General features: G+C 61.2%; 3 protein-coding genes across 3 annotated transcripts; all 3 read left to right on the forward strand.

The window, feature by feature from the left end:
• Positions 1-94: 94 nt before the first annotated feature.
• LBRM_26_2080 (hypothetical protein, unknown function) lies at positions 95-7,057 on the forward strand (the record flags this gene model as incomplete). Its single annotated transcript, XM_001562388.2, has 1 exon — positions 95-7,057. One exon carries the CDS (start codon positions 95-97, stop codon positions 7,055-7,057), a length of 6,963 nt encoding a protein of 2,320 aa, XP_001562438.2.
• Positions 7,058-8,736: 1,679 nt separating this feature from the next.
• On the forward strand, positions 8,737-14,511 carry LBRM_26_2090 (hypothetical protein, unknown function; the record flags this gene model as incomplete). Its single annotated transcript, XM_001562389.2, has 1 exon — positions 8,737-14,511. The coding sequence occupies one exon, from the start codon at positions 8,737-8,739 to the stop codon at positions 14,509-14,511; it is 5,775 nt and encodes a 1,924-aa protein (XP_001562439.1).
• A 2,611-nt stretch (positions 14,512-17,122) lies between these two features.
• LBRM_26_2100 (conserved hypothetical protein) lies at positions 17,123-21,742 on the forward strand (the record flags this gene model as incomplete). The annotated part of the gene is made up of 1 exon (XM_001562390.1): positions 17,123-21,742. One exon carries the CDS (start codon positions 17,123-17,125, stop codon positions 21,740-21,742), a length of 4,620 nt encoding a protein of 1,539 aa, XP_001562440.1.
• Positions 21,743-22,013: the final 271 nt, after the last annotated feature.

The following is a 22,013-nucleotide window of genomic DNA, read 5'->3' on the forward strand; positions in this document are numbered from 1 at the left end:
CAACACTACCCCCTCTTCCCGTCAAAGCTTTCTGCGGCACCCTAATGATGGCCTCCGCGGACCCAACAACTCCTACGCTTGCGCAACCCAGGACATGGGCTACCACACTTCGCACAGTAGCAAGAGGGTAACGTGGCCGTCTCTGCCACAGCGCACCTCTTGCCATACCTATCCGCCTCACGAGGGAGTCATAGAGCCAGAAAGAGCGCAGTGCCACTCTGTCAACTCCTACCCTCGCTCCTCAAGGATAACAGCAACTCCGTTGTCCGCCACGGCAACACATGGCGTCGTGCACCTGCCGTCTGCGTACTGTTGCTCGACTGCGCCACCGTTCATGAGCGGTAGCGGTGTGTGGGGACGTGCTGACTATCTTCCACATACCTGTCATGTATCTTCAATAGCGGCGCCATCAGCATCCGTAGCTCATTTCAATGACGCCTACAGAACTACTGCGGGCACATCCACCCGCTTCGCCGGCGCCGGTGCCAACCTGCCACCTCAGCGCGTAGGTGTTCATAACTGCAACGACGTTGACGGCGCTCGCGCGCACAGGTTGACGAACTCGACGACGCTTGCTGTGGCGCGGAGTGTCGGCGCGGCGTTGGGCACGGGGTCAGCTCAGCGGCCCTCCAGCGCCCCCTTCGGTGCACCCCCAATGATGCCGGCTGCGCCAAGTGGCCGACGAAGCGGTGCTTCTTCAGCTGCGTACGTAGCGAACACATACAGCAGCAGCAGCAGTAGGCGGAAGCAGCTTCTACCTCCCCCGGCGCCGCACTCTTCGTTCACCTTTGAGTCCGACTCGCAGAGGGTGCAGGCGTGCAGGCTTCGCACATCAGCCCTCAGTGCTGTCCCCATCCATGTGCTAGCTCGCGGCTCATTCGAAGAGGTGGCAGCCGCCCGGTACAGGGCGCCCACCAGAAACGGCAGCGGCGCAACGCCATCGACAGTGTCACCACAGGCACGTTCGTCCTTGGCACCATCCTCATCAGCGATGCACAAGAGCATCACGATGGCGGCATTGGAGCAGGGTAATGGGGAGTATGCCGCAATTTCCACCATCTCAGCACGCCCAATGCGGTGGTCCGCTGATGTTCCATCGCCATTGGTGCCTGTGCGTTCAGCACTCCCAGACGGAAGTTTACTGACGTGCAAAGGAGAGGCAGCTCACATCGCTAGGCCTCCAGAGAGGCTGCAGTTGTATCAGGCCTCATCAACAGTCGCGGAGCAGGATTCACGTAGCGGCGAGGCAGACACATCCGCGTACAGCGGTGCCGAAGACGTATCGGCATGGTGGACTGTCGACATCTTCATCATCTCCGTTTCGAGCCACTGCGGCTCCGCCCACGAGGGGGCCGCGGCGATGAGGGCTGCCGCGCTGTTGCGGTCCCCAGCCGACATGCGCGCGGCTCAGTCGATTCAGTGCAGGGCACCGGTGCTACCATCCGATGCGTCGGCAGAGGAGGCATGGGACATGACGCAGTCTTTTCTGCGCTGTATTGCGCTCACGTCCCTCCGCACCTTCTCGCCGCTCTGTGTACCACAGGGCTACTTCTATTTTGACACGGACTTTAACCAATATGTCCAGCTTTCCGCGGACACGCTGCCATTGGCGAGTACGCTGTTCTCCGTCGTGATGGTGGCAGCAGGAGTCGACACCCCCATCGTGGAGGAGGGGTGTGAAGGGCATGCAGAGATGTCGGACGCAACGGCGGAAGGCGTACCGGAGGTTTTGGGGTTGCGTCCATGCCCCGTTGCGCAGCATCACCACATGCCCACACACGCCTCACCGCCCGGTGACCGCGACGGTGCGGTGCCACGCCACCTCTGGGGTGACAGCGCCGAGCGTGGTTTGACTGCCATCACCCCTCGTCCACCTGGAGGCCGCCCCACCTCGGTGCCTCAGCACGGACCATGTCCCTTGGCGCAGCCGCGCAGCTCGGTGGACATAGCGTCGGCGCCGTCTATCGCGGCGGGCAGCTCATCTCGACCCCGACCTGCGTTTGACCGGAGGACCAGCAGCAACAGCCCTTTCAATCCAGAGGAGAAGGTACCCCCGTACCAACGACACCCTCATAGGTCCTGCAAGGCAGCGGTAGTGTCGCCAGACGCGCGAGGCAACGACGACTCCACCGGCATGATTCTCACGTACAACGGCAACTCAGATGAGGACGGCAGCTACCTAATGGGCTGGAACGGCGTGGAGAATGATGTCGATGATGTCGTTTACGGCGTCGCATCTCCTCCTCCGCTGCCGCTGTCGTACAGGGATCGTACATACGGCCATTACGTGGATGATTATTGTGCTGCATGGGAGGGGATGGGCGATGTTGCTGGTAGCCAATCCAGCAATGTCAATGTGGTCTACATCGATGACAACGAAGCTGTCCTACATGCGGAGGCGGAGGAGGTCACACGAGAGGCTGAGCTGCGAGCTGCCAAGGCGGCGGAGCGGCAATTTCGCGCGAGCTACGGCGGCAACAGCATCAGCAGCAACCCGGACAACCCCAACTGTCTTCAGCGCTTTTACAACGCCCCGCAGTCCTCGAAGCCACCGACGCACCCGCTTCCAACCTGCCCAGCTGCGCACGGGCTGCTCGCCCGGCTGGGTAGTGACAGCAGAGCCCCGGCACCGCGTCGTCCAACGGCTCCCGCGCAAGGGTACAGCCATGTAGAGATTGCCGCGACAATACGAGGACCTTCTTCACCGCCCCTTCCTGGTCCCCCTCTACAGCCGTCTCCTCAGCAGCTGTTCTTCGACGACCCCATTTTGCAGCGCCACATGCAGAGCCCATTCAAGCGGTCGATGTCGTTTTCACGACCCGCTGCAGGAAGCGCAGAGTGGTGCGATGGCGGACGCTACCCTACCTACGTGCCATCCCCGCCCCGCACGGCCCCAGCAGCACCATCGCCACCACACGGGGCCTACATGCCTGTAGCGCATCCATATTTCGATCCCTCCTCGTCGATGGGATCGTATATGCCTGACTTTGCTCCAACTCCGCGATTCAGTGCGCATACCACGGAGGCGTCGACAATAGCGATGAATCCAGCGCAGCGTGGCGCCCTCAATGCACTGCTGCAGAGGTCTGTTCAGGTGTGGCAGCAGGGATACAGCTCTCCGACACATTGCCGGCAACCACCAACATCACCAATCTCTAGTGGTGGCGTGGATGCCGCGACCGCACCTCCACCTGTGACGACGTCAACGGGGCCCCGGCCCCCCCGCTCGGCAGCAGACGCAGAGGTGGACTCTGCTGCTTCCGCCGTCATGGTTGCAATTGCCTCCACTGCCTATCCTCTCGGCGCGTCCTCGTTCAGCTCACTGTCTCAGCCTCTGCCATGGTCTGTGACGGATGCCACAGTACTTCAAGGTGTCGTGGTGCCACCACCAACGTCCGTAGAGTTGAGCACAGTCACACCAATGGGCCACGACTGCTCTTCCTCTCCGCCCAAAGGCGAGTGTTGTTCGACAACGATCGGCGAGGCGGACATACCAGGTGAAGTCGAAGCGGATGCGCTGGTCAGCGGACACACTGCTGCAGCCGCTGTTGCAGCGCTCCCTGAGTCGCACTCGGGCGCAGTGAAGACAACAACGATCACAGCCGACGATGTACAGAATGAGGCCCCAGTGGCGGTGATGCCACAGGATGATCAGCGCCACAAAGAATGGGCTGAGCGAGAGTACCGCACAGACACCATACCAGCTTTAGAGGGCGGTGAGGAGGATGAAGAGGCTGTCGGCGTGCACGTAGACACGCATGACGATGCGAGGCGATCCACGGCTGTCGCGACGGCTGCGACGACCGCCGCGGACGCTCGGGGGAGCAGGGGCGGGGGCGGTGGTACTCTTTGGCACCTGGCAGACACAGAGGCAACACCGATGCCGGGGACTGACAGCAGGGGAGGAGTAGTGGTGGAGCCAAATGTGGTGCGAGAGGCGCTGTCGGGGGCGCATACCCCCGCACACGAGGAGGTGTCCCGCAAGGAGCAGTACGACATAGACGCCGGCACTGAGCTTCTTCCTTCAGTAGACGAAGCCGAGACATCACCACTGGCGGCAGCAGTGGAGCAGCCTTTACCTGTGCGAGAACCGCCGCCAAAGGCAAGCGAGGACCTATTCCCTGCAGCTAGTGCTGGCCCATCCCACTCGCCTAGCCCTCCTCACGAACTGTTGGAAGAGCCGAGCACTGCCACTTACGTATGGGCAACTTCGCTACCGAGAGCCGATGGTGCTAGGGAGTTCTCAGCAGGCACATCAGCTGCCTTTTCAGTCAATGCCAATGCCACTGCAGGAGGCCAAAATGCAAACGCCTCCCCGACATCGACGCTAGTGTATAGCGTAGCGAAGGAGATACCTGCGGCTGATAGCTCTACCCCGGCTCATGCTGCAGAGGGAGGTGATGGGGTCGCTGCGAGTTTGGAGGAGCACAAGGAGTCGGCGCGGACGTCTCCGGCAGACACTCGCATGGAGCTGTCAAGCTCCACTGAAAGTGCAGAGGTCGAGGACCTCAACATCATCCCTCCGGTCACCGCCGCGGATGCCCTTCAAGGTATGCACAACGTACTCGCCGATGCGCCTGGGCTGGTAGAGTCGTGGCGGCCGTCTCCGGTGCCTCCCACGACGGCACCACCAGCTGAGTATTCCGCGGAGGTGCCGCGATCCCAGAGCGACAGTCACATGGCGGCTGGAGCCGAGGGCCCTAGTGAGAGCTTCAGCAATGTTGACCAGGTCGACGAGGTCACGGACATCGCCGTGGCTGATAGCGTGAGTGGTGTAAGCGCCCACATTGTAGCAGCGGAGGCTGTAGGGGGAATCCCAGCCACTGATTCAGCCGCTGAGCTGGTGGACACCGAGAAGTCCAGCAGACAACAGGAGGGAGCGGACTGCAGGCCAAAAGACAGCGCTTCCGAGATCAATGACTGCGCCGCCGACGAGTCTGTGGCCCGGTTAAAGGCGAGACCGTGCCCCGATGATGCCTCTTTATTGCCCCCAGAGGAGCAGCCTTCGGCTTTAACAGACGCCATCGCAATGAAGACAGGTGACGACAACGGGGCCGCAACGACACGAGAGGACGAGGGCGAAGAGGAAGACTTGGCCTGCTCGGCGAAGCCGACGCGCGTGACGGCATCGGAGGCTCATGATGAGGAACACCACGCTGCTGTGGGTAAGGGTAGCGAGGCTGCGCCGCTGCTCAAGCGCGATGACGGTGCGGAGTGCAGTGATAACGTGAAGAATAAAGGCGACGAGACACTCCGCGAGACAGCGGCTGCTGGTACTCGGCAGCAAAAGGAGGCCTGTGATGCGTCAAGTTCACCACAGGCTCTCGACTCCAAGGGCAATGACGAGTTGGGCGATGCTGTTGCGGCGGAGATGACGCCGAGCGAAAACGAGGAAGAGGAGGAAGGCTCCTTCAGCGCGACGGCAAATGTAAACACGCTACTGTCGCAGCCGGATATGGCAGCGGCCGCTGAGGTCGTCGCTGCAGGAGGCGATGCGACCCCGCATGTGATGACCTCTGCGTCTGTGTTCCTGCCTGCGCCTGTGTTTTCTGTCTCGACAGACAGAGAAAAAGAGGAGGACCCGGATGCACCGCCGCAGGTCTTACATCACCGCGCTGCGGTAGCAGCGGCGGCGGCGGCGGCCAACGCCTTCTACGGGTTATGGGAGGAATGGGTAACGGAGGATAGCACAGGTGACGGCGATGACGCCGGTGGTGCTGGCCATGTCGACACAACCGCTGAGGGCGAGGATGAAGAGGAGAGAGATCCGAGCCATCCCAGCACCACATCTGAGGCGGTTACGACCACTACGATTACGACGACTCAGAACGACTACGATGGGGCAGTAGATGTCCCCATGGACGTTTTCCGCGATTCCCTTTCCCTCACAAACACTCAAATACTAATCCGCCGCTGCGAGAGGCGAGACGAGGATACGTCGGTTTCGGCGACGGCGAGCTTGGCAGACCCAAGCGACCCGCCCCCTCACACAGTGGGCTCCGATATGCACCTGCCACTGGCGCAGCGGCGCGTGACGCTCATGGCGTACTGCGACGTTGACACAGACGCGGCCGATGCGCTTTCTCATTTTCACCACGAAGAGGTCTCACACGCTGGTGCCATCACAGATGCCGTAGGAGAAGCTTCAACCTTCGATGAGAGCGGCGTCGACGCCGAGGCTCCTGGCAACCCTACTGGAGGGGAGGTGCACGTGGCGCCGCCCTCTGTTGTCGAGGCTCTTGCGCCCGCCGTGGAAGTCCCACAACCACTCCCGGCTCCCTCAAGCGCAGAAATTTCCTCGTCCTTCGTATCTACGCCATCATCATCGTTGGCAGCGTCACAGCTGGTCGCATCGCCGAAAGAGTTTCTAGTGCAAACCAACACAAACACCGATGATGATGGCAATCAGTTCTCGAGCGCTGTGCGAGGGACAGAGGGACTGCCGGACGCCACCAATGATGAGCCACACGTGGCGCCGTTCAGGAGTGCTGCGGCCCACGTAGACGGTTCCCTACTTCCGTTGCTGGAAGTGCCTAGTGACGATGGTAGTGACGGCGCGGTCAAGCTCAGGATGCCAACGACCAGAGCAGCCTCAGAGGCTAGTGCGGCCGATGTCCTGCAGCTGCCGCTCCCGCCGCGCAACGACGGTGCCATGAAGAGGACGATGGTGCTACTGGGCTTCCCCGGGTCGGCGTGGGAGCTCATCATGACCCACCACTACGAGGGCATGCATGACGCCTTCACGAACGACTCCGCTGTGGCAGCCAGCGTGCCTATCTCCGCAATCCAGGACGTGCGCTACAGCAAGGGGAGTCTCTTGGTCGATTTCTATGTGTTGCACCCGGCGAGTGTTGATGCGGTCTTCATTCGGGATCAGATGTCAAATTACTCGTATCCGACTCTCTGGGCTTTTTATGAGGTCAAGAAGCGCGAGCAAAAGAGGCTTCTGCGCAGCCACGGGATGAGCGTAGCGGGTGCAGTGCCCGTGCAGTGTCTCCCAGTACCTTCAACGCCGGCGCTCTCGTCACATGAGGAGGTGGGATGGGCATCCTCTTAGTCTGCGGGCGTCTAAGTGTGTGTGTGTGTGTGTGTGTGTGGATGTGCAGCTCTCTGCTTGTGTCCCCGCTCACTTGTCTCTTCCGTCCCCCCCTCTTCTCCTTTTTCGTTTCTGCTTCGACTCGCCTTATGGGCGTATCAGAGAGTCTCGCCTCCTCTGTTTGATGCTTCTCTGCATCGCTGTCCTCCCCTATGCGTCTGCGTAATGACGATCTTTACGGTGTTCGTGTCGTTGTCTCCCCTCCATTTTGTTGAGTGTTCGGGTGTATCATCGAGTGCGCGGTTTGTAGGCACCGGAGTGTAGGACTGCGACGAGGCGCGTGGATGTCCCCATCCACCTCCTCTCTCCCCCCACTTCCTTACTCTCGTGTAGTGTGTGGTGGAGGAATCCGTGACTTCTGTCCTCCCCTCTTCCCCCACTGGCCTTTGTTGGTGAGTCTCTGTGTGGCTTCTCTTTTCTGTGTACCTCGGATGCTACGCGCGTGTAAGGCGAGCAAAAATTGAAAATACGCCCGTGTCCTCATAGGCAGCAGCCCAGATGCATAGGGAAGGCAGTTTGTGTGGAAGCCTGTGCGCACACCAGCAAAATTACCGTCGGTGGCTGACTCGCCTGCCATACTTTGTATCTCAGTTTCCCCTCCACTCCTATCTGTTCTCCCTCCCCTCGTGAACCTGAAGAGGGGCTCCTGGAAAGCCAGGAAGAGCGTGGCAGCGGAGAAGGAAAGATCGAAAAAATGACAGAAGTGTGGCGGAAGGAAAGGGGAGGATAGGGGGCTGAAAGGGAGAGGTCATTGCGGCAAGTGAGGTGCTCCTTAGCGTAGCCACACTGCAACCGAGGCCGTAGCTTTGCACCCCTATCGGCCTAGCTTACTTCGCTGCTCCTCGCCCTCCTCCCCCCTCGTGTTGGGCAGAGGTATCGCCAGCAGCGGCGCATGATACCACCATGGCAGGGGTGCCACTGCAGCTGCCTCCTCCTCTACCCCCTCCTTCACAGGATCAGAGAGGGTTGCGCGCTGTCTCGAGTGCTCTCTCCCTCTCTTTCCCCCAAACTCCTGCTCCTTTCCACTCTCTTCTGCGCGTCTTGTTTTCGATTTCATTTTGCCACCTTTACTAAGCCAAACCGCCGTCAATACACACACACACACTCACACACAAACTCTGCTACACAATTACGAGGGCTCTTTCATAACTCACGCAAGAAAAGGCTAGAGAAAGCGGTGCAACTCTGCGTGTTGCTCTCCGAGGGCAGCAGCAACGCGCCGCCCATACACACGCTCTCTACTCAGCGTAGTTGTGCGCCATTCCTCGTAATTCATCTTGCGAACGGAAGGAGTGAAAAGGAGTGCAATTTACTGTGTGTTGTCTACCTCCCCACACAACACGGTGGCGATGGGAAGGGGGAAGGGTGTGAAGGCCACTCTCCTACTTGGCTTTGTTCTCTCTCGTTCGCTCTCATACTTCTTTCCCTCCCCTCTGTGGTGGTCGTACGTGCCACAGGCATGTCCATGTCCACACAGCAGCACTACGAATGTTCCCTGATTCATCCATTGAGGTTTTCTGCACTAACGAGCGGCATCCAGCTTCATCAGCAGCCACGCTTCAATCTTTTCAATCACTGCGCCATCCCCCAACCGTGCATTCTCTGCGTTGCAGCAGCACAGAGGCTCTCCCTCGCCAAGCATGCCACCGCCGCAGTCATCGTCACCGAAGGAGGGCTGCGAATCACAGAAGGCGGAGTGCGCACTGCGTGGTGATGCCGCTGTAGCGGCCGTGCCTGTACGTCGTTTAAGTTCCTCATCACTACGCAGAGCACAACCCACGGAGGCGGCAGAAACGACCGCACCTTCGACGTTGCAGGTCCTGAGGTCGCCTTCGCGACTTCTAGGTCAGAAGCGACATGTGCCAGGAGCCCTTCAGCCACGCTGCGACGTGGACACGACGCCTGCAGTGGTTCGCGTTGGGGCTGCGCGCTCTGTGACTAACACAGGTTGGTTTTATCCCTTACGCGCCCTGGAGCGGCAGCGCCAGACAGCGGCAGATGCGTACATCCCCTTCACCATCGTTTCTGCGGAAGCCGAGTCTTCCCAGCGAGCGCGACTTGGGCTCACCACAATCGCAGTGGACTCAGGTTGCTGTGGCGGCGGAGGCCCAGACACCCTCACCACTTTGCCGCTTCTACGCAGCGGTCCCGTAGGAACCTTGAAACTCTCGGGGGAGAGGCGTGTGCCGCCGCCCTCTGTCAGGCAGAAGCCAGGTGTGGATGCGGTGGTACCCGGGCAGGACCGCTTCTTCACCGCTGATCGCATTCGCTGGACATCCTTAGCCGCAACAGAACCACCGCCACACAAGTTCAGGATTCATGCGCATCGATCGCGACCGTGTCAAAGTGATGGTTCTCGCTTCCCAGCGACGCCTATCAACGGCTCGCGTCGCGGTTCTACTGCGTGCCCCTGTACTCGGGGTGAAGGGATCGACACGCTGGCGGTGAACGTTGATGCAGCATTCCTAACGCAGAGTACTCCGGCACCGATACCATCGTTGCCGGCGCTACCGGGCGCCGCGAGCTCGGAGGCATACGCCCACAGCATCTCTGTGCAGTACGCGCGGCTCCATCGTTTGATCAGAGGCTACCGGGCCTCAGACCACCACGTCACTGTCGCTTCCCACGTGGCGTCTGGCGAGGCAGCAACGGTGTTGACACCAGAGATGGCGACGAATACCCTTTCCCCACGACCGCCCGCCACTACTAGCGCCGCTCGGTTAACATTTCAGCCGTCTGTACATTCACCACGGCGCTCTTCCGTCTCGCTCGCAGCACCACCCAACTTCCTTATCACTACGCCCGGAGTGCAGCACGCATGCCATTCGACTGTGCAGGTATGCAGACGGCCTTTCTTCGCCACGCTGACCCCCTCCACGTCTAGGGCTATAGAAGCACCCCTGACCGGAGCACACAAAGCCTTTCCTCAGTTTCTAACCGATCAAGAACAGCCGCAACCACACGGCGTCTGTCCCAGCACTAACTCTCAACGCCCCATCATCAGACCTTTTGCGCCTACCGACGCCTCTCGCGGTACACCCCACTACACCCGCAATGCCAGGGCCCACTTTCAGCGAAACTGTGCCTCCACCCGAAATAGGCACCACCATACCCTCTTTCAGCGCGAGCAGCACCAACGTACCCACATCGCCGCGAGTGCCTCCCACGCTATCAACACCCTACACGGCCTGCACATCCGCTACCGCCAGTACGTAGAATCACGTCTTACTCCCTGCACAGAACCACCCGCAATAGCCTCACAACGCCAAGCGCAGCAGCCCTTTGCCTCTCTCGATTCTCCCCACGTCAGCCATAACGTACCACAGCGCCACAACACAAACCCTCACATCCCCACTTCGTTTACACAGCAAACCCTATACAGTGCAGTGCACACCGCCGCCGAGGAGGCCGCTGCGCCGGAGGCTCTGGTGCTACTGGAGGAGACTTCGTGCACCGCTGCCGAGGAGGCCGCTGCGCCGGAGGCTCTGGTGCTGCTGGAGGAGACTTCGTGCACCGCTGCCGAGGAGGCCGCTGCGCCGGAGGCTCTGGTGGTGCTGGAGGAGACTTCGTGCACCGCTGCCGAGGAGGCCGCTGCGCCGGAGGCTCTGGTGGTGCTGGAGGAGACTTCGTGCAGCGCTGCCGAGGAGGCCGCTGCGCCGGAGGCTCTGGTGGTGCTGGAGGAGACTTCGTGCAGCGCTGCCGAGGAGGCCGCTGCGCCGGAGGCTCTGGTGGTGCTGGAGGAGACTTCGTGCAGCGCTGCCGAGGAGGCCGCTGCGCCGGAGGCTCTGGTGCTACTGGAGGAGACTTCGTGCACCGCTGCCGAGGAGGCCGCTGCGCCGGAGGCTCTGGTGCTACTGGAGGAGACTTCGTGCACCGCTGCCGAGGAGGCCGCTGCGCCGGAGGCTCTGGTGCTGCTGGAGGAGACTTCGTGCACCGCTGCCGAGGAGGCCGCTGCGCCGGAGGCTCTGGTGCTGCTGGAGGAGACTTCGTGCAGCGCTGCCGAGGAGGCCGCTGCGCCGGAGGCTCTGGTGGTGCTGGAGGAGACTTCGTGCACCGCTGCCGAGGAGGCCGCTGCGCCGGAGGCTCTGGTGGTGCTGGAGGAGACTTCGTGCAGCGCTGCCGAGGAGGCCGCTGCGCCGGAGGCTCTGGTGCTGCTGGAGGAGACTTCGTGCAGCGCTGCCGAGGAGGCCGCTGCGCCGGAGGCTCTGGTGGTGCTGGAGGAGACTTCGTGCAGCGCTGCCGAGGAGGCCGCTGCGCCGGAGGCTCTGGTGCTGCTGGAGGAGACTTCGTGCACCGCTGCCGAGGAGGCCGCTGCGCCGGAGGCTCTGGTGGTGCTGGAGGAGACTTCGTGCACCGCTGCCGAGGAGGCCGCTGCGCCGGAGGCTCTGGTGCTGCTGGAGGAGACTTCGTGCAGCGCTGCCGAGGAGGCCGCTGCGCCGGAGGCTCTGGTGGTGCTGGAGGAGACTTCGTGCAGCGCTGCCGAGGAGGCCGCTGCGCCGGAGGCTCTGGTGGTGCTGGAGGAGACTTCGTGCACCGCTGCCGAGGAGGCCGCTGCGCCGGAGGCTCTGGTGGTGCTGGAGGAGACTTCGTGCAGCGCTGCCGAGGAGGCCGCTGCGCCGGAGGCTCTGGTGCTGCTGGAGGAGACTTCGTGCAGCGCTGCCGAGGAGGCCGCTGCGCCGGAGGCTCTGGTGGTGCTGGAGGAGACTTCGTGCAGCGCTGCCGAGGAGGCCGCTGCGCCGGAGGCTCTGGTGCTGCTGGAGGAGACTTCGTGCAGCGCTGCCGAGGAGGCCGCTGCGCCGGAGGCTCTGGTGGTGCTGGAGGAGACTTCGTGCAGCGCTGCCGAGGAGGCCGCTGCGCCGGAGGCTCTGGTGGTGCTGGAGGAGACTTCGTGCAGCGCTGCCGAGGAGGCCGCTGCGCCGGAGGCTCTGGTGCTGCTGGAGGAGACTTCGTGCACCGCTGCCGAGGAGGCCGCTGCGCCGGAGGCTCTGGTGGTGCTGGAGGAGACTTCGTGCACCGCTGCCGAGGAGGCCGCTGCGCCGGAGGCTCTGGTGGTGCTGGAGGAGACTTCGTGCAGCGCTGCCGAGGAGGCCGCTGCGCCGGAGGCTCTGGTGGTGCTGGAGGAGACTTCGTGCACCGCTGCCGAGGAGGCCGCTGCGCCGGAGGCTCTGGTGGTGCTGGAGGAGACTTCGTGCACCGCTGCCGAGGAGGCCGCTGCGCCGGAGGCTCTGGTGGTGCTGGAGGAGACTTCGTGCACCGCTGCCGAGGAGGCCGCTGCGCCGGAGGCTCTGGTGCTGCTGGAGGAGACTTCGTGCAGCGCTGCCGAGGAGGCCGCTGCGCCGGAGGCTCTGGTGCTGCTGGAGGAGACTTCGTGCAGCGCTGCCGAGGAGGCCGCTGCGCCGGAGGCTCTGGTGCTGCTGGAGGAGACTTCGTGCAGCGCTGCCGAGGAGGCCGCTGCGCCGGAGGCTCTGGTGGTGCTGGAGGAGACTTCGTGCACCGCTGCCGAGGAGGCCGCTGCGCCGGAGGCTCTGGTGCTGCTGGAGGAGACTTCGTGCACCGCTGCCGAGGAGGCCGCTGCGCCGGAGGCTCTGGTGGTGCTGGAGGAGACTTCGTGCAGCGCTGCCGAGGAGGCCGCTGCGCCGGAGGCTCTGGTGGTGCTGGAGGAGACTTCGTGCAGCGCTGCCGAGGAGGCCGCTGCGCCGGAGGCTCTGGTGCTACTGGAGGAGACTTCGTGCACCGCTGCCGAGGAGGCCGCTGCGCCGGAGGCTCTGGTGCTACTGGAGGAGACTTCGTGCACCGCTGCCGAGGAGGCCGCTGCGCCGGAGGCTCTGGTGCTGCTGGAGGAGACTTCGTGCACCGCTGCCGAGGAGGCCGCTGCGCCGGAGGCTCTGGTGGTGCTGGAGGAGACTTCGTGCAGCGCTGCCGAGGAGGCCGCTGCGCCGGAGGCTCTGGTGCTGCTGGAGGAGACTTCGTGCAGCGCTGCCGAGGAGGCCGCTGCGCCGGAGGCTCTGGTGCTGCTGGAGGAGACTTCGTGCACCGCCGCCGAGGAGGCCGCTGCGCCGGAGGCTCTGGTGGTGCTGGAGGAGACTTCGTGCAGCGCTGCCGAGGAGGCTGCAGTGGCGGGGGCGTATGAAACTGGTGATGTGGAGAGCTGTAATTTGGGAGGGAGTGTTAACGGCGTGTGTGATAAATTTTGTGAGAGGAGCGTATGGGGAGGTGGTTTTTCTGTTGGATGGAGTTGTAGAGGTGAAGAAGAGCCCGGGGTCATTTTGTGTAGCTATCGTTGTGGTGTTCCTGAGGTGGTGGTGGATGCGGTTGGGAGGGTGGTGAGTGTGTGTGCTGTATTTCCTGACTTTTCGCTGAGCGTGTGTGGCGAAGAAAGGGGTGTTGGGGCGGTATTTAGCGAGTTTTGTGGCATCCGTCGCGGTGTGGTTGTAGACAGTGAGCATGTTTTGAGAGGACCTGGCTGGTCTGGGTACTTACTCGCATATGCCTCACAATTGCGCGAATTGGTCATTGCGGATGTTTGCGCCACGCTGGACTGCGCTGCGGTGTGTGTTCGGAATGTGCACATGTACGCGTGCGCTGCTGGAGTAGCGACGCGTGACGATGACGGTGTAGCTCAGCAAAGCGAGGATGATGTATTGCGCATAACAGTGGACGTTATTCAGGAGGCGACGTCGGCACTGCATCCGCTCGGCGGGGTGCGGCCTGTGATTGACGGCTGCCGATTTCCGTATCTTCAACAATGGCGGCGTAGTCGTGATGAGTGGCGGCTCAGCGGTGACGGAGTGCTGTATGACGCAGGGTCGTCGAATTCGGCTGTTACGATGCTCTTCGGCAGCATGAAAGGCGACGCGAGTGATGCTGGAGAGCGTGGGGTAGTATTGCCGTTGTGGGCGTACTCTGTCAGAGACGCGGCGCCGATTTCCTCGCGGCCTTCTATGGTGGTGCGATCTCGACTTGCGTTCTCGCGAGTGGCCGACTTGCCGGAGGGGCGAAACAGCAACGCATGCAGCTTTGATTTGAACTGGAATGTTCACCATGACAGAGTTCTGGCCGATCCCGAAAAGCGTGATTCAGCCGACGGGTTGATGGAATCGGATCTGCTGCAAGAAGTCCGCATGTGTCAACTCACCGCTTCAATGCAGGGCGCATCACGACTATCACCAATGCAGCCCTCGCGATCGACGGCCTTGCAGATGGCAACACCGTTCGTCACTGAGGAGATCATGGTGCAGGAAAATGGAAGGGCGCACGGCTTGTTAGCTTCTCGTTCCTCTGCTACCCCGCTCATGGCGTCCACAGAGACGCTCAGGATGGTGTCGCGGCACACTGAGATGGCGGTCTCGCCGAAAGAGGCGTGGCCCGAGACGAAGCGGAAGGGATTCCTCTTTTGGAAGCGCAAGCAGAAGTGAACTCCTCCCCACCGTGCCACTTCTCTCCCCTTGTGCTGAAGTGCGCATGGTCATGTTGCATCTGGTACCGCGCGCAGAGGCGCTGAAAGAGACGGGCGTAAAGCGTGCATAGCGGCGCACCGCTGCAGGAACCCTGCCGAAGAAGTGATGACTGCGGATAGCATGTCGCTGCGCACGTTGTCAGGATCAAGGCTCTGCGTGGATCTTGCTCACCAGTTTCTCCTCTTCTTCCTTTTCCATTTCATGGGCTTCCGTTCTTTCTCGTCTCGCACCTTCTTATGGCACAGCTGGAGCCCACCGTTTCTTTTGTTTCTTCTCCTTCAACGGTCTTTCGACTTGGCATGTGTGTGTGTGTGTGTGGCAGCTGCCTTCCCCCCTTTTCTCTTGCCTCAGCAGGGCACGGAAAAGAGTAGGTGCTTGTCTGCATGCATCACCGCTGTGGAAGGGTTTTCATGCTCTCCTTCTTTCCTTCTCCTCGACTTTCGTTCTCCTCTGTGTCTCCACACTCGCTTTGTTTTATACTCCTCTGGCGAGCCCACTGATACCGACGCACACGCGCATGTGCACACCTCCTCCCTCCCCCTCTCCCTCTGTCACTCTTCTGTTTTACTCTCTTTCGGAGCTTTCGCTTTCCACTTCTCTGTTTTGCTCTGAACTGGCACGCCCGTCTCTTGTGAGCATCGCCGCTCTTCTGTCCCCTTTTTGTTTTCATGGTAGCGGTGCTCGACACCCCCCTCCCCCCTGTGTCTCGTCGTTCATGTGTTGTTGTTGATGATGACTGCACCCCCCCCTGCTCGTTCTTAATTGTACGTCTGTGGATGTGCATCATTTTACCCAAGGCCCCCGCCTCTTCCCCTTCTCCTCCTTCCTCGCACCATCCCATATTCAGAGTGGCTTTGAGAGCCCGATACGTGCGTGTGGGTGAGTGAGTGATGGCGTTTGTTCTCCATGTACAGCTAGATCCTCTCCTCTCTTGAGAGGCAATAGCGCCTCAGAGGTATCAGAGAGGGAATAAGGCCAAGTCAACCTCCCCCTCTCTCCCTCAGTGTAGGTTTCTCTGTGCGCTCCTATTTTCTCCCTTCCTCCTCCTCTCCTGCCTGTTCCTCTCTCGTATCCTCACGACGCCCTCTTTCTCTTCATTTGTGCTCGTCAGGTGCGCCCAGCCGTGCACATCCTCTCGCTGTTCTCTCCCACGAAGAGAGAGAAATTCAGCCGACCCACTGATTCGCCCCATCATTCAAAGTTGCCTTCTCTGTTGTTATTGTTGCTCTGTGCATTTTCGCAGTTACTGGGGCAGGGTGAGGAAGCGGCCAGGTAAAGTGGAAAGAAACGAACACCAGCACAAGAAGCATCAGCGGAGGAGTTCACTAATCCATGTGTGAGAGAGATACAGGTGTCAGGGGAGGGGGCATCGTTTTCACTGGCAGTTGTTTCTTTCTTACGTCGTTGGCAGTCGGTGCGTGTATCTTCGCGTCCCTCTCGTTGTCGGTTTCCCCTCCTCCCGCATGTTTATACGAACTTTGCAGTGATGATGCTTGCCTGCATGTTCCAGCTGGGGAGAGGAGAAGGAGTGACTGGGCTCCCCTTCTCCCTCTTCGCGTCCTGCAGCTTCGCTTGTCATCTCTCTAAACACACCAGTTGCTTGAAACACAAGTTGAGGGTGGAGGTTAACCCCCTCTGATGGAGAAGACATGTAGCCGTGTTGCCACTGCACTTTTCTCTCTCCAGGTCCGTAGCTCGGCTCTTGCCGTACACGTCTTTGGATTGAGCAAGAGAAAAGGGCGGTCGTGTAGCATCAGCGGGATGACTTCGGCATACCGACTCTCGAACGCTGTTCAGTGGGACTGCGATTCCCTCCTTCCTCTCTCCCCCTTTTGGGGTCGTTTTCAGTGCTTCATCTCCCCGTCTCCCTCTTTCTCGCTCTGTGTGCTGTGCGCGTGCACATACACCGACATCCTTTCCTTCTCCCTTCTGATTCTCACCGCCTTTCCTCATTTCCACCCCTCCCTTCCCCATCCGCACCTCGCCTTGAGTGGTTTGTCTTCTCTGGGGGGGGGTTATTTCTCCACTCCATCACTTTGCATATCCTCTGCGCGTGCTCGTCGAAAGAGCGAGCGAGCGAGCGAGAGAGAGAGAGAGAGAGGGAGAGAGAGGGAGAGGGAAAAGAGGCGCACCGCCTCGTGCACGTGCGTGCGTTTGTCCACGAGTGGGTCTCACTTTGCCTTTTCTGTGCACGGCCGCTTTCTCTCTTTCTCTCTTAGTCGCGTGCGAGGGCACCTCTTCACAGACTACGTCCCCACGCAGAGAGGCGTGCAGACATCGCCCAGCTGCATCCAACACTGAGGTCGCCTCTTTTGCTGCCATCGTTGAGGTTTGCCCCCCCCCTCCCCCTTTTCTTCCTCTCTACCGCCGCTGCCCCATCGCTGCTCGTCAGCCACTCTGTTGTCTCCTAGTGCGACCCACCGCTGGTCTTCGCAGAACAGCACGCCTGACAGTCTAACACAGCAGAGGGGAACCACGCAGTGTGGGGATTTGGTTGGTGGAGAAAGACACACAGAGACCAATACACCGATAGAAAGACGGAGGCATAGCCAGGAGTGCTGTCTGTGTCATGCGTTCTCGTCGACAGACCGTCTCCGACGCGGTCAGTGTGCTCGGTATGGATCCGTGGAAGGATGATCGAGTACGCGATTTTGTTGCCATCAACACAATTCAGCGGCTGCGCGCGTACCACTTGCCAGCCAGCGCGCCAATGCCCGTAGTCGAGGAGATCAACACGGCACGTGCACTGAACCTCATACTTCTGCCGAGGGCTGTTCCTGACTACCGGCCTTGCCTCGGCGAGCAGCCCCCGTCGCGTGCACAGCTGCGCGCACGGCGGCGTGCGAAGGAAAGACAGGAGAGGCAAGAGCTTCGCCGAGGGCAGCAGGAGGGGGATGGTGGGGATGGGCAGGGAGGTAGTTTATCAGAGTCCTCCTCCAGTTCCGACGATGGGAGCAGCGTCGGCGGCGATACAGTCGCAGAGCACGGCACCACCATGCCAATGACTAACCCGTCATTTCACACAGACACCATCACCCCCAACAAGCGATCAGGGTCCCGCTCTCCGATGGCTTCCGGTTCCTTCATCGCCGCGACTCCGTCCACGCAGTGCGCCATCGACCGTGCGCGTTCGATCTTCTTCGGCGCGTTGTCTTTTACCTCCTCGACCTCGCCGCGGCGGCTCGTGAACTCGCCTCATGTCCCGCTGACTCCGTCGACACCGTCCACGATGGTTCTTGCCGGCTCGTCAGACATGCATGTTCCCCGCTCTCCCGAAGAAGCTCTTCTCAGCACTACGGCCAGTCCTCTTTCGTCCGATACGAGGGTGGCCCAACGCCTGGGTGGAAGGGAAGTGGTTGCTGCAGCTACGGAAGACGACTCGACGACGGCTGTGCCGCCTGTACTTCCTGCACTGTCGGCTACCAGGTCACTTGGCATGGAGCTGGACGCTTACACGGAGGCAAACAGCACACCACTGCGTCCGCCGCCACCGATGAGGCACACCGGTGTTTTTACTGAAGCGCAGGCAAACGAAACAGCGCATACAGCCACCTCTGCGGAGTTTAACGCCAGCAAGTCGGGTATGTCGCCGAACACCTTCGTGGTTGCATCCCATGAAGCATCTACGCCGACAGCTGATGTGCTGTGCGAGAGCACTCCTGCCAAAGCAGCTGCAACGGCCAGCCCTTCGGCCACAGAACAGCTTCCAGCTGCGCTACAGGCGATACCGGCTGCTGTTGGACCTCTTCTTCCCAAACTGGTGGGAGCAGAAGGGGACGGGGCCACACCTCCGCCCCCCAGACACGGCCGAAGCAGCAGCGGCGGCGCCGCGGACATTATGCACGCATGCGACGCTTGCGACGCCATCATTCAGTATTATCAATCCATGTTGACGAGAGGTGTCGTGCTGGACCGCTACAACCATAAGGATCTCGCCTTTGTGTGGTGGGTGCTGGGGCGAAATATGGACGTCGCCGCCCTCGAAAATTGTGGCCCGCTGCGACGCGAGGCACTCATGATCACCCTGAGGAACTTCTACTACACGCTGCTATCGACGGAGGAGGCAAAAGCGAAGGCAGCAGCGGCTGAGGCGGAGAAGAGTCACATCGAGCGAGGGGAGCTAGAGAGAGTCGGTGGCGCCGCTCTATCAGCAGCTCCCGGCGACCAAGTGAGTTTGCCCATATCGGCTGACGCGACAGCGACTGGGGATGATCATGGCGTGGCCAAGGACACGGAGGAGCACGCGATGGGTGCGAGCGGCAAGGCCACTGCACACAGTAGCAGCGCCGCGGCTGCATGCGCAGCTGCATCTGTGATTTGCAGGCCCTCTCAGACCTGCACTCGTGACTCTTACAAGACCAGCGCGAGTGTGGCACCTGCGACATCACGTCGACGTAAGAACTCATCAGTAGGAACTGGGAGAGGGAGTGACACCACGACGTTGAAGCGGAGCCGCCCCGATAAGCCTTTCGTCTCGTCCAAGAGTTGTAACAAGGAACTCGACGGGAACCCTGTCGAGGAGGACGGCGGCACCGGGAACGACAAGACTGATGAGCAGGAGCTGTTGCCGGCGATGCCGACGCGAGGGCGGAGCAGAGCCTCACTGCTTCCGAAGAAGGCGCACAAGAAGGGCACCACACCAGAGTCAAGGCGTCGCACAGTGGCTGGTGGGGCTCCTGGCAACAGTGGCAGCGAAGGGGAAAAAGGCCTCGCTGTCACGCTGTGTGTGGAAGGTGACGAGGAGACGGCGTCGGCTGCCGCGCCAGAAGGCTCTGACAACGTTCTTGACAGGAAGGCTGATACGCTTCACATGCGGATCGAGAGCGGCACCGCGTCCCTCGTGAGTTTGGCGACCGTGTCACGTGCAGGTAGTGTGGCGCAGAGCAGCACTGGTAAGTCCCACCGCCATCACCGCTGTGCTGCCGAGCGCAACAAGATCATCGAGGAGACGTGGATCTCTACACGAACCGAAAGGCGTACTGCAGCGATCAAGGTAGCCACGAAGTTGGAACTGCATGGCGGCGCCGAAGCCATGACCAACCGAAAGCCGATGGAAGCGGGGCCCTCCGCCGCTGCGTCGCGAGCGTCGAGGACGGCAACGGCCAAGTCGTCGAAGGAAAAGACTTTTGCTACCGCTGCAGTGAAGGACGTGGATGACACGGCGGCATCCGTGGCACCGTCGGCACCCTCCAGCGGCAGCGCCACATCCAAGGTGCAGCGCAGGAACAACACCGCTTTGAAGCGGGAACGCAGTCCCAGCCGCGAGTCTTCCACTAGCGAAAGCCATGGGAGCCACAGCAGCGGCGGTGGCGGCGACGTGGCGCCTACAACAGGGGAGGCGAGTGGGCACACCACCGAAGTACCACACCCGGCGTCGTACGAAAGGGTCCGTCGGGGAAAAAATACAACTGCGGCTCGCGCGAAGGCGTCCGCGGTGAGGGCGGAGAAGGCGAGTGCCTCCTCTGCTGCAGCCACGACTACCTCGACGAAAGCCGGGCGCGGTGAGGAGCACCGAGGACGCCCTCGTGGCAGCTTCAAGACACCACGCATCAGCCCCCCGGCGATTGAGGATCAGGGGAACTGCGGGCTCGTGAGTGTCGCGCGGAGCAGCCAGCGGCGGCGTGATGGTGGAGCGCCCTCCACTACCGTCCTCACAGGGGCCTCGTCGGAGATGGCTGTTCGTGACCAGCGCTTCGATGCGGTCGGCATTGCTGTTGCCTCTCCCTTCCCTGAGCCGTTCAAGGATGGCGAGGGTGCGACCCCGTTCGAGTTCCCTGTATCCGAGATTCCGCTACGCCTCACACCGCACGAACGCGCTGTGCGCTCGCGCATTCAACAACGCATGGGCATGCCTCTGCCAGCACCACCACCACGCCGCTCTGCAGGCCCCATCTCCCGAGACTCCAACATCGACGCACAGTGGCCCACAGTGTATTCATCCTACACCTTCCTCCTCTCCTCATTCAGAACAGCGGCATCAACGCAGCACAGTTATGGCGGCAGGAGTCACGAGCGGCGGGCGATCACCGCTCCCTTTCTCTGGTACGGGCAGGCCATCTCACCTGTTGTGGCGAGTGAGTCGACATCCACCAGCAGTAGCGGTGTCGGCTACCGCAGGCCAGCAAGTGAGAAGACGGTAGCGGTGGCAGTCACCTCCACGCGGCAGCGCGGCCGAAAGCGCAGGATCGAGGGTGGCGTTGATCCAAGTTTGCGTGGTAACGTTCTCTGGCATGATCAGGCCGCATTGGAGCGACTGGTGAATGGGCGGCTGGCACAGGTAGCAGAGTTGGGGCAGGCTGCCGTGTCCCGTGTCGTCAGAGGCGGTCAACCAAAATACTGTGCTGCATGGTCAGTTATTGCTCATATGAAACAGGAGCAACGCAGCGGCAGCGAGGAAGAAGAGAAGAATGATGATGAGGCCCATGCTAAGAGGGAGGCGGCGGCGGCCGTCCCCGCCGTCGGCTCACCAGTGCCGCTGACTGGCTCGTCTCCCGTTGTAGCCGCTACCACATCATTTGACAGAGTGTTGAGGACAGGAAAAGATGAAGCTGCCACTGGTGTAGAGGCGCCTCTGCCTGAGCAGCACCCCAACAACTCAGCGCAGCATGTGCTGTCGCCGCAGACGTCCGACTTTGGTGACCTACCGTATGCTCAGCAGTGTCTTCTTGTGTGGTCCGCCGCAGGACTGCTGGAGCGGCACGCACATCAACGCCAGATGGCAGCGGCTCGACGGGAGCGCTTCCTGGCGCGATGCGGCCGCATGGCTACTCGGCGGATGGCTGCCCGTGTCGCTGCCGTCATGCAGAGCGGCATTACGGACGGGGATGGGTGCGGCAATGCTGAGGATGTTGCCACACAACTGGCTGGCGAGCTCGGGGGAAGCGATGTGGACAGCAATAGCGGTGCGAGTGAAGAGGAGAGCAATGTGTCGGAGGAAGAAAGAGCTGTAGCGGAGAAGGCATGCAGCTGCCTTCTTGGGCGGCCGAGCAAGGCTTCACGCAAGGCCGAAGTCGAGGAACACCCCAGTCACCTCGGGCGTACGAGTAACCAGTCTACGACTTCGCGCTCCTCCTCTGCCGCCTCGTCGTCCACGTCCTCGGAGGAGCGTCTCTGTCGTTCCATACGCCCGCTACCACGCCGTGTGTATGATTACTGGGCCGCCTATCGGAGTGCCAGTGACAGTGGGTGACACACGCACACACTTGCGCACCGTGCCAGTGTGTGTGTGTGTGTGTGTGCGTATACGTCCCTCTTATCTGCGCCGATGTGCGCACAGAAAATAAAACGTGCTGCCGGAAAAGAGGCGAAAAGGAAGAGACCAGAGGTGAAGGAAAGTCCGTCGGGTGACAAGCCACGATTGTGCAGCGTGGAGTCCTCAGAGCTGTGGCATGTGAGGACTGTCGGGGCGCGTGCGTGTGTGTGCGTGTGCCCGTCTGCTGCATTGCACAACCCCTTTCTCT

This window comes from Leishmania braziliensis, chromosome 26 (genome assembly GCF_000002845.2).
Source record: "Leishmania braziliensis MHOM/BR/75/M2904 complete genome, chromosome 26".
NCBI classification, from domain to species: Eukaryota; Euglenozoa; class Kinetoplastea; order Trypanosomatida; family Trypanosomatidae; genus Leishmania; species Leishmania braziliensis.